Source organism: Myotis davidii, unplaced genomic scaffold (genome assembly GCF_000327345.1).
Source record: "Myotis davidii unplaced genomic scaffold, ASM32734v1 scaffold604, whole genome shotgun sequence".
Classification (NCBI taxonomy): Eukaryota; Metazoa; Chordata; class Mammalia; order Chiroptera; family Vespertilionidae; genus Myotis; species Myotis davidii.
This window is the reverse complement of record NW_006294875.1, coordinates 403121-415437: the sequence shown is the minus strand read 5'-3', so window position 1 is coordinate 415437 and position 12317 is coordinate 403121. Positions and strand designations below refer to the sequence as shown.

The 12317-nt window shown below is 38.0% G+C and overlaps 1 protein-coding gene across 2 annotated transcripts in view; it reads right to left on the bottom strand.

The window, feature by feature from the left end:
* REPS2 (RALBP1 associated Eps domain containing 2) overlaps positions 1-12317 on the bottom strand; it is a 186547-nt gene that overhangs the window by 77256 nt on the left and 96974 nt on the right. For both annotated transcript variants that reach the window (XM_006769434.2, XM_006769435.2), the window contains exons 9-11: positions 8315-8409; positions 2860-2929; positions 1219-1272 (exon numbers count right to left, since the gene is read on the bottom strand). In XM_006769434.2, coding sequence (XP_006769497.1) covers positions 1219-1272; positions 2860-2929; positions 8315-8409 — 219 coding nt within the window. The remainder of the gene's footprint in view (positions 1-1218; positions 1273-2859; positions 2930-8314; positions 8410-12317) is intronic.

Genomic DNA, 12317 nt, shown 5'->3' with positions numbered 1-12317 from the left:
TGTCCAGAAGCACGTCCAGTCTCCCGGAAGGTCTCCCAGTCTAATTAGCATATTACCCTTTTATTAGTATAGATGGCCTTCTAGAGATAGGTGTTACCAAAATAGGTTACACATCAGAATCACCTTGGGGCTGCCTAAAAATACAGATCCTTAGGCCTCACATCTGAAATCATAGTCATTCATATGCTCTCTCATGCATTTCTCTCTCTCTCTCTCTCTCTCTCTTCCCCCCCCCTTTTTTCCTCCCCCCTTCCACCGTCTCCCTCCCTCCCTCATTTTCCTTCTTCCTCCCCCTCTCCCTCTATTCCTCTCTCTTAAACCTTCAATGAACTTGGTGTTTGGGAAATAATGCACTATAACATACGCCTCAATGTTATATTGACCCCTTTGTTCCAACTTTAAACAAATAAGCCTGGGATGATAGTTAGCTAACCAAAACAAACATGATTTACTTATTAAATATTGAGAGATTGCCGAAACCGGTTTGGCTCAGTGGATAGAGCGTCAGCCTGAAAAAATAAATAAATAAAAATAAATAAATAAATATTGAGAGATTAAAAAAGAAAGCAGCAATTTCTTCCATATCCTCATAATCAGAGCTCCAAATACTAACACCTTCCCTAGCTAGTTTGTTTGTAACTAGGTTCATCTTGGTTCAATGATGGGTCCATTGAGAAAGCTGAGGACACAGGCCCGGCAATCTCCATGGTCCACAGATACAGTTTCAACTCTCCAAGAACCTGGGCAAACACAACTTTTATTTTTCTCTTTGGAATCCACTCCATATGCAAGAACATTTGTTTGCCTTCCTGGTGGTAAAGTGTAATAAAAATACTTGAGATTTTTACTTTGGAAATGGAAGATTTCAACTGCAGACCTCCAATTAATCTACTCCATCAACTCATTCTACACAGAAATTTCAATGGCTTGTTGAAATCCTCTCAACTCCAAGCTTTCTCAATTCTACACTTAGTAACAATGAGACTAAATTCAAACTGAGTGATCCTTTCAGTAAAACCTAAATTCAGAACTTAAGAAGAAATACCTGAAAAGGGGGGAGGGGTAAAAAAATTTCCTTGTAATAAAACACACAAAAAAATATTTCAAGAGAATTATACATACTATCACACTTATACCAATCTTCTACTCACTAGAACTAATGGAGATTTTTTTAATTAGAAATAATTACATACATATGTTAAAATGGTTTTCTCCTACCTGGATCCTCAGATGTGTCCTTTGGTAAGGCTTCATCCATAGTACTTTTCAGAGCTAGTGATGTTTTGTTTTTCAAGAACAGAGAAAGAAAGAAGGGGGGAGGGGGAGAAAACTATAACACTTTATTTCTCTGGAAAATTACATTAAAACAAAGAATCCCTAGTCATCACTTATGAAAATGGTGTTACAAACTTCTATAACTGCTATAGCACTCACTAAAACAGTAAAGAACTCTTAAAGTATGAAAATAAGTTCTCCCAAGAGAACAAAGCAGTATTTTCAACTGTCCAGATATAGTGCCTCTAGTGGCTATGAGGAGTATTACCAGGAGATATTAGGCATTTCCCCTTTCATTCCTGACATCCAGACCAATGATATCAGAATCTCTCTTGAAGTGAAACCCAGGCTTCAGTTTTTTTAGAGCTCAGTTGATTATTCCAATATGAACTCGAGGATAAGACCCCGTAATTAATAAAGAGACTGGTCATCTATTGTCTACAATGTCCAGTTCTGCCTGCCTCTCCCAAGCATGGAACTATTGTTTCCTAAGGGAAAACTTATTTTTCATGTTTAATTCCCATACCAAGTTTCATCAATGGCAGGTCTCAACAATAAAACCTGAGATATCTTCAATGATTTTTAGAAGGAGCACTGGCCTGAGAGAAAATCTTGGTTGTTATCCCCTCTCTTTTTCTTTTATTTAAATAGTTTATTGACGTTTAGAGAGAGGAAAGGGGAGAGAAAGAGAGGGAAACATTAATAGGCTGCCTGGTGCATGACCCCTACTGGAGATTAAGTCCACAACCCAGGCATGTGCCCAGACCAGGTCTAACCAGCAACCTTTCAGTGTATAGAAAACACTGCCCAACCAACCGAGCCAAACCGGCCAGGGCCTCTCTCTCTTTTTCTTACTAAGCAAATGATTCATACTGAGTCTGAACTTCAGTTTACTCATTTCTAAATTTTAGGCAATAAACATACCAACTTCCATTCAGTTTTGTGAGTTCTGGGTAGATAGTGTATGAGAAAAGATTATAAAGCATTATACAGAAGTATGGAGCTGAGGGGGGATTCCTCCTGTTCTTCTCAATATTCCCAGGCCAACTTATCTCTGTACTCAGTAATAGCTATAACATGGGTCACTGTGTTGTACTGCTTCTCATCCACCCACAAAGATAGACAAATCTTTATCATAGCCCCACAGTCACAGATAAAGCCCAGGGACAGAAACTCTCTCCAGAAGATAATTTCCTCATGGACTAGAGCTTTGTACAAATGTGCATTTTTATTGATGCTCTGGGATCACATCTGCCAAAATAAGATGCTAAGCTCTAAATTATTTCAGCTTCCAGTCATTTCCTAATTAGTATGGCCAGATTCCAATGTAAGGAGTCAGGATAGCCTGAGGGTCAGCAGTGAGTAAGGAGCCAATGAGCTATGGGGGGCTTTGGACACTCAAGCTCTTATTACCACTTTATGAACTATAGTTTTGGGACAATTTATACTACTTAATCCATCCAAATGTGTTCATGTACTGATAACTGCCCTCATGTACTCTAGAAGCCAACCATTCCAAGAGAAGTGGATAAACAAAATATAGGCAGAATGTCCCTAATGGAAGAAAACTCATTCTTTTCATACCTTGTTTGTCATCACCAGTCATATCTTCGGTAGAAACGGGAAAGTCAGCCACGTCTTTAATAGATAACTTCTTGGAAAAGGAAAGAAAATTAATTATACAGATTGAATAGAACTTAAATGATGTGCACATATGATGAAAATGTTTTAAAAGCAATATATCTTGCCAATATTTCTGTCTTCAGTAAACCCTAACATTTAATATTATTTTTTTAGGTTCCTAGTGAGGGATAGTTAATTGCATTGAAATAGATATATGCAGAGAGGAATAAATAACCATTCAGATTAAGGCATATGTAGAGACCACATATTAAATCTGAATCCCATGTAGGATTCAGCCAGAGACTCTTGTAGCATTTGTTCATTCAGTGAAGAACAAACCCGTGCCCTAGCCAGTTTGGCTCAGAGGATAGAGCGTCAGCCTGTGGACTAAAGTGTCCCAGGTTCAATTCTGGCCAAGGGCACATGCCCAGGTTGCAGGCTCAATCCACCCCCAGTAGGGGGCGTGCAGAAGGCAGCCAGTCAATGATTCTCTCACCGTTGATGTTTCTATCTCTCTCTCTTCCTCTCTGAAATCAATAAAAAAATTTAAAAAAGGAACAAACCTGTAATTTATGTGCTTTTTCATAAGCAAAGAGAGATTCTGACAAGTGGCCCCATAAGGTGGGTATATGCCAGGATCTGTTAAGCAGAGGGTATTCTACCCTGATTCAAATAGCCTCCTTATCCTGGAATAAGAGCATTTTAATGATGAGAACAAAATGTCCTCCTAACTCACTTATGAGAAAAGTCTTCACTTATACTAATAAGATGAATACCCAAATTGATCAAATATTGATTAGTTTAAAATTATGTTAACATCTACTTACTATAAATTTATTTCTTATAAAGTCTCAATTAACATGCACTCTAAGACTTCTGATAGATTAAAGAATAATATATTCATATTTTCTATATATAAACAAATCCTAGAAAGATACCTACAAATTGAAGGGTGACTGGGTACATAAAGGAAAGATATGGGAGAACTTGTCACTATATGCCTTTTGGTATTCTTTTTTATTTTAAACATATTCAAAAAATCAAATAAAGAAATAAATTTTAAAACTTAAAGGAAGTAGGGTAAATTCCTAGAGCTACCTGGAGCTCCAAAATGTTAATTGGTTTATCTCTCAGAATCTGAACAACCCCCAAAAGATAAACAGTACTTCTGTTTTTAAACTGTTCCAAAGAATGGAGTTATAGTACTGCTTGGTAGTAATCTGATCTACTAGTAGGATTTAATTCTCAGGCAGGTCATTCTTGGCATTACGATGAAGTATCCAGATGTAATTGCCTATTCAAATTCTACTATCTCCAATGGAACAAAGAATGTATCTTAACATTGCCTTTCTTTCATTTTCTTCTCCCATCTAGATTAGAAACCAGATACTTAGTAGAAGAATATGACTCAGGGGTAGAAAATGTAGATTAGAAAGAAATCTAAAAAAGAGTTGAAATAAATTTTAAAAATCTAAATAAATTGAACATAAAACTTAATATTATTAGGATGGCACTACTCCTCAAACTCATCTACAGATTCAATGCAATCCTTTTCACTTTTCTGCAGAATTTGACCATATGATCCTAAATTTCATAAGGAAATGCAAGGAATCCAGAATAGTGAAAATATTCTTGAAAAAGAAGAACAAAGTTAAAGGACTCACACTTCCCAAGTTTAAACCTTACCACAAAGTTACAGTAATCAAGACAATGTGATATATACTAGCATAATGACATATAGATGGGATAGAATTGAGAATCCATAAGTAAACCCTTACATTTGTTCAAGTGATTTTCAATAAAGTTGCAAAACAATTCAATGGTGGGAAATTGTTTATTCAATAAATAATTCTGGAATAACTAATAATCCATATACACATATAAAAGAATGAAGTTATACCTCTTCCTCACAGCATACAGAAAAATTAACTCAAAATGGATCATAGACCAAAATGTAAGACCTAAAACTACAAAATTCTTAGAAGAAAACAAAGGACTAAATCTTCATGATCTTCTATTAGGCAATGGTTTCTTAGATATGACACCAAAGTACAAGCAACAAAAGAAAAGATAGATAAATTGAACTTCATCAAAATAAACATTTGTGTTGCAAAAGATGCTATAAAGAAAGGGAAAAGAAAAACCAAAGAAAGAGCAAATACTTGCAAATTATATACCTAGTAAGGAACTTATATCCAGAATACATAAAGAACATGTATAACTCAGTAATAACCCAATTTATAAACAAAAGTCCTCTCTGAAATCAATAAAAACAAAATTTAAAAAATAAAATAAAATAAAACAGACTATAACAAGTATTTACAAGGACATGGGGAAATTGGAACTCTCATACATTGCTGGTGGAGGAATATAAAATGGTGCAGCTGCTTTGCAAAACAGTTTGATAGTTCATCGAAAAGTTAAACACAAGTTACAACATGATCCAACAATTCCACAAGTAGGTATATATCCAAGATAATTGAAAACATGTTCACACAAAAACCTGTACATAGCCTGGCCATGTGGCTCAGTGATTGAGCATCGACCTATGAACCAGGAGGTCACGGTTTGATTCCCAGTCAGAGCACATGCCCATGTTGTGGGCTCAATTTCCAGTAGGGGGTGCGCAGGAGGCAGCCTACTGGTGATTCTCTCTCACCATTGATGCTTCTATCTGTCTCTCCCTCTCCCTTTCCCTCTCTGAAATCAATAAAAACATATTCGAAAAAAAATACATAAATGTTCATAGCAGCATTTTTTCTAACAGCTCAAAAGTGGAAACAATAACCCAAATGTCCATCATCTGAACAATAGACAAAATGTGGCATATCCATACAATGGAATACTATTCACCAATAAAAAGGAATGAGCACTGACACAGCATGAATGAACTTTAAAACATTAGACTAAGTGAAAGAATCCAGCCATAAAAGATCACATATTATATGATTCTATTTATATGAAATGTCCAGAATAGGCAAATTCAGAGACAGAAAATGGATTAGTGATTATCAGAGACTTGGGGGCTGGGGAATAGTGAATGACTTCATGAATATAGGCTTTCTTTTTGGAGTGATGAAAATGCTCTAAAATTAGACTATAGTAATGGTTGCATAGCTTTTAATATACTGAAAACCACTGAATTGTATATTTTAAATGAGTATGGTATGTAAATTATACCTCAGTAAAGATGTACACAAAAGAAAGAAATCCAGTGATCTAAGAAACTCTGCTAAGAGGAGTATACCTGAAATTATAATCTTTAATTCTTGGTAGAACATGGTTACAGCTCTGCTGTCTTTATAAAAAGGTGTACTGCTGAGCAAACTTCTCATGACATGAATCAGCCACAGCTTCATTCCTAACACAAGCACCTGTATGGAGTCATCCCTCACAGGGCTGATGACCAAGATCTATTTAAACTCCATGCATGCATTCATGAAAAAATAAAAGGGTGTAGAAAGAACAATGAATGAAATAGTTTAGAAGAACATAAAATATTTAATCATTAGCTATTAAATTCTGACCTATAGTGTTCAAATGGCCAAACCATCAATTAACCTCATTACTTCACCCCTGATTTTTGTTTAGTACATCATTATCTAAAAGCACTGCACCCTTAAAAATAACAGTTTTGTTGGGAGTTTTTGTTTTTTGTTTTTGTTTTTGCTTTTTGGTTTTTTTGCTTTCTTGTTTGGATAGAACAAAGCAAAGACTAGGTGGCTTTTAACCTACTCCCTCAAAGGAACCAGTTAAAGCTTATAAATGTATATAAAACTTAGTTGCACATAAGGTCCATGTGTGTGTAAGTCAGTAATTAATTTCTCAAAAAAAAGCATTATTTGTCTCTGTTGAAGGGGCAAAGACCATCTGATACCATGGCAAGCTGGAACAAAACATTTATCCAGCAAGAATAATAATTTATGACACTTTTTAGTAAATTACCTAACAACCTCATAATTTTACACAAGCAGGGGGACTCGTAGCAAAAAAAAAAAAAAAAGGAAACTACATAAGAGAGCTATGGAGTTTGTGTCCTGGCCTGACAGACAAGCCTCTCCAGACATGGCCAGCAGCCCCAGAGTAGACTGAGGACCATCAAAAATGGTTATATGGCCCTGGCTGGTGTGGCTCGTGGAAATAGCAACAGCCTGCAGACTGAAGGACCCCAGGTTTGATTCCAGTCAGGGGCACATGCCCGGATTGTGGGCTTGATCCTCAGTGGAGGGCATGAGGCAGGGGGGAGCAGCCGATCAGTGATTCTCTCTCATCACTGATGTTTCTATCTCTCCCTCTCCCTTCCTCTCTGAAATCAATAAAAATATATTTAAAAATAAAATTTAAAAAGTGGTTATAATGTTTGTTATATGTTTCTCCATCATATTCAATATACAGAAAAAGAAATTTAAAAGGCTGAAAGTCTTCAAAAGCACATCTATCACACCTCCTGAAATCACTGTTCATTACATCTTTTTCCCACAAGTAGAAATTTGTTGAGGAAAGTAACATGGAGGCTATGACTCCAAGAAAGAGCAGCAGAGAAGCCAAGAGAGCTGTTAACAGAGAGAGCACTGTAGAAGCAGGAAAATAATAATCACACACAATTATAAGAACTTAAAGAAATGGCCCCTGTATACTGCCTTTGGCTTCTATCATCTTGCCACGGTTTTAACTAGTGTCAGAGAACTGTTTTAGGAGCCTGTGAATAAACCTCCATTTAAACTTTTCTAGATTTTTAGGACAGGAAGATTAGGTATCATAAGTTGTTATCATTGCAATCATGATGAGGATGATGATGATAGTGCTGAAATTAACAATAACTATAACAACTATTTATCAATGCATACTGAAGGAATACTAAGCATGTGGCTAAGAACCTACATCAATGGCCCACCATGGTGGGAATTCTGGTTTCTCTTGGGGATCATCCAAGTCAATCTTCTTCTGGTCCAAAAGTTAAACACTCTGAGGGAGAAGGCAGCTTTGAATGTGGTTTGGGGCCCTCATATATAGTTCTCAAACCTCCTCTCAAAACTGTTCTGGTTCATTATATTTTGTTAATACTCAGCTACTAAAAATACAACTTTACAATTTTTACTTCAAAATTAAAGCTTGGTTAAAGTAAGTAACTTGGCTAGCATTTTTCGGGCTTAGTTTGGCTATACCTCAATTTCATCTCTAGAAAGTCAAGAGACTATTTTGCTTATTTCACCAAATCTAGTTCTAGGGAGAAAATTAAAAAGATAATTATAGATATGCCTGGGGTCAAAATTTGAAAGGATGAGCCCCAAATTAAGAACTAACTATGAAGAGAAAATGTTATAAAAGTAGATTTAAGAGAGTTTGTAAAGCACATAGGCTAATGGATTTAATTTTAAACACATCCTTAACTAATTTACATATGAAGATCTTTTACCTCCATCCGATTCAAGTCATGAGGTTGTTGGTTTGCTGGCATGGACTCAGAATAAGAATCAAATAACGCACACTCCCACTTGGGTTTAGGAAAGGCTAAGAAGAAACAAAAAGAATACATATAGTCATAGCAGGCACTGTTTCCTATATAACAACAAAATCAGCTGGCTCCTATAACTGGTTATGGCACTCATCATGCTGAGATATAAATTTTCTATATATATATAACCTGGAACTTCTATCATCTCCATTTACACATGATGAAACTGAGGAACCAGGAAGTTAAACAACTTACTCAAAGTCATACAGTTGGTAAATGGTTCAGCACGGACTTGAATTGCCAGCAGTCCTACTAAATGGTCTTTAGCATTTCATGTTGTAACATAGTTGTTTTCTATATTAACCACTGCTATCACAATACTTAAGTTTTAACTATATACTACTAGCATAATTTTTAATTAGTAGTAACTATGGTAATAGTTTTAATACTATAAACATTAATAAAGGAAACACTACAGTTTAGCTATTCTTGTTGGAAATAGAATCTTATGATGGTATGTGCCCAAGAAAATTTTATGAAATACTCCTTTCTTTTGGTTAGAAGGAGTAACAAAAGTAAGAGCACAGGTTCTTGCTGATTTACAAGAGAGGAAATAGAATCATATTATGAATTTCTAATACAGAACAGTGACAAGGGCTGTTAGTTTGGATGCTAACTAGATCAGCATGAGGAAAAATCACGCCACTACATAAGCTAATACTTATTTAACACTCACGCTACTTCTTAGAAGTGGCTTGTTTCATCACTGTGTCAGAAAGTAATTAAGAAAGATAGGTCTCAATAACTAGAAAATTTGTCAATATTCCAAAGAGAAAAAGCAGATTGGGGTAGACAATAAACAGAAGCTACAAATCAAATTTGTCAAGACCAGCTATTAAGAAATCAAATTTAAATGCCATGTGTGATATTATGATTTATAATAAGGAATATATATTTGGTCCTACTCCCCATTTCCGGCACAGAGTTTCCAAACCCCTAGGAATTTCCAAAGTAATGAGAGCAACAATGGTGTCTCCTTTTATGTTAATGAGATGATGAAACCCATCAAAGAATGTTAGCCAGGTTGCCATGTGGTTAGAGGACTGGAACTCCTAGCCTCAGCCTCTTATTTCCCATGAAGGAGAGAGGCTTGAGGTTGAATCAATCACCAATAGCCAATGACTTAGTGAATCGTGATTATGTAATGAAGTCTTCATAAACCTCCCTCCGAAAAAGAAAAACCTTTTTTTTTTTCCGGAAAGTTTCCATGTTAGGGAATCAGAATGCTTCCATGTGCCACTGTGTTGGGACTCAAACTCCATGAGGACAAAAGCTCCTTTGTCCAGGACCTCACCCTTTATATCTCTTCATCATCTCATCAGGCTGTTCCTTTAATATCCTTCGTAATAAATCAGTAATCTAGTGGGTAAACGGGTTTTCCTAAGTTCTGTAAGCCATTTTAGCAAATTAATTAAGCCCGAGGAGGGGGTTGTAGAAGCCTGTAATTTACAACCAGTTGGTCAGAGGCACAAGTACCAGCGAAGACTTATAACTGGCATGTGAAGAGGATGGTAGTCTCGTGGAGCTCTGTACCTGTGGAATCTGATTCTATCTCTAGTTAGAAAGCATCAGAACTGAGTTCTCAGACACAAGAATTGCTTGTTGGTGTGGGGAAGCCTCCATCATGTTTTAAAAAATGTTTTTAATCAAGGGCTTAAAATAAATTCGCATTGTTTTTAATCCTTTCTCACCCTTCCATCCCCATCAGGGTTTGAAGTATCAACTTCCCTCTGCAGTTAAGTACTGGCCAGTGAGTAACAACTACAATAGACAGTTGAGTACAAGTAGATTAAATTGTTCATTTGCTTATTCTGGTCTGAATTTCACTGATATCAGGTCAGGCAAACGACAGATCCTGGTGATTTTCTGACTATACCAAGGTGGTCTCCCTCTTTCCTTGGTAAAAACAGCAAAACACTTTTCCAAGTACTGTTTCTCAATCCAGCCCCAAGAGCGAAATCCAAGATAAGATTTCTCTTTCTAGTTTATAAGTGATCTCACTAGAATTTCATGACTAATACCTTATCATGAGGCCCTCTTGCTGGGTAAAAAGCTAACACTTTCAAAAACTACAAATGCCATTAACTAACTGCTAAATCTCCCTCCAGCGTGTCCTCATCTCTGCATCTCCATTGTCATATCCCCAGTGTCAACTTCCCCACAGCTCCTGACTAGACTACTGCCATAACTGATCTTGTTTCCACCCCTTACTCCTGAAAACCTGTTCTGTGGTCCGAAAACAGCAGGATTCTTTCAAACAGCAAATCTGATTGTGTCAGTTCAGTTCCTGCTTGAAACACATCAACATCATTTCCCAAGATTTGTTCCCCACCTTCTTCTTCAGCCTCATCCCCATTCCCTTCACCTTGGCTCTTTGCCCTCCAGCCACTGTGGCCTGAACTGCTCCAAGTCCCTCTTAGGGCTTCTGCAACATACCTGCTGTCCCCTCTACCAGCGCCCACTCTTCCCCCTTCTTCACCTACACAACCCTTAGCACATCCTTCCGATCTCAGCTCAGACATTTAAGAAAGTCTTCCCTAAGGTCATGCACCCTCTTACTGCAGCTATACTTCCCCTTTATAGCACCTACCATTGGCTCCAATTACACATATGTGAGTTTATTTAACATCAATCCTCTAACTGCCAGCAAGTTCCACAATGGTAGGAATTCTCTTTTATACAGCATTATGACCAGAGAGAATAACACAGTGCCTCTCATAGTAAGTACTAAAATATTTTTAACAAACTACAGTAAAAATCTATACCAGAATCTACCCCATTACCCAGACATAAAAAAATATCAAAAGGCCCATGTGTAAGCCACCAAATAATCCAACATTTCCTTCCAACTCAGCCCTTTAATTGTCACTGTTAGGGGGGAAACCAGATACAATTCCTGTTTCATTATTTTTTTGAAAAGAAGCTTATATAGTTGTAAATGCATGAAGGTATCAACCAAATTTATGCTTTTCACTAATCTTGTCAAAAACTGGATTCGATTTTTTTAAAGAGTGATTATAGATCAATTAGAAGACTGTTGGAACAAGAGCTGAGTTTTTTTAAAAGCCAAAGGGATACCATAAAAATAAACTTCCCAAATCAACAGGACCACTCATATTTCAAAGTCTAAAAGCACAGAGAACTAGAAAGTTCTGGCCATTTTCTTGAGCTATATACAAAGATAACCATGGGTGATAAAACATTAAGTTAGCTAAACCCTCAGGATTTGCCTAAAATATACTATCACTGAGTTTGATGGGGATTTATGAGGTTTCTCATGTTTTTTATTAGAACTATCCTATCTAATAAAGAGGGATTGTGCTAATTGACCATCACGCTCTCACAAGATGATGGCACCCACAGCCACAAGAAGGTGGCGCCCAGTCCCCTCAGCCCTGCCTCATCCAGCCTCAGTCCCCCAGTCCCCTCAGCCCTGCCTCATCCAGCCTCAGTCCCCCAGTCCCCTCAGCCCTGCCACCTCATTGGGGCGGCAGGTGCACGGCAAGGTCAGGCCCGCCCCCAGGCATGCCAGGCTGCTCTGCACTCATCCAGCCAGAGTCCCCCAGTCCCCTCAGCACCGCTTCATCCAGCCTCAGTCCTCCAGTCCCCCAGTCCCCTTAGCTCCGCCTCTTCCAGCCTGAGTCCCCCAGTTCCCTCAGCACCGCCTCATCCAGCCTCAGTCCCCCAGTCCCCTCAGCCCCGCCTCATCCAGCTGGAGTCCCCCAGTCCCTTCAGCCCCGCCTCATCCAGCCTCAGTCCCCTCAGCCTCGCCTCACTCAGTGTCCGCAGCATCCAGCCTCATCCAGCCCCAGTCCCCCAGTCCCCTTAGCCCCACAGGGGAAGGCAGTTGGGGCCAATTGGGCCAGCAGGGGAGGGCAGTTGGGGACGATCATGCCAGCAGGGG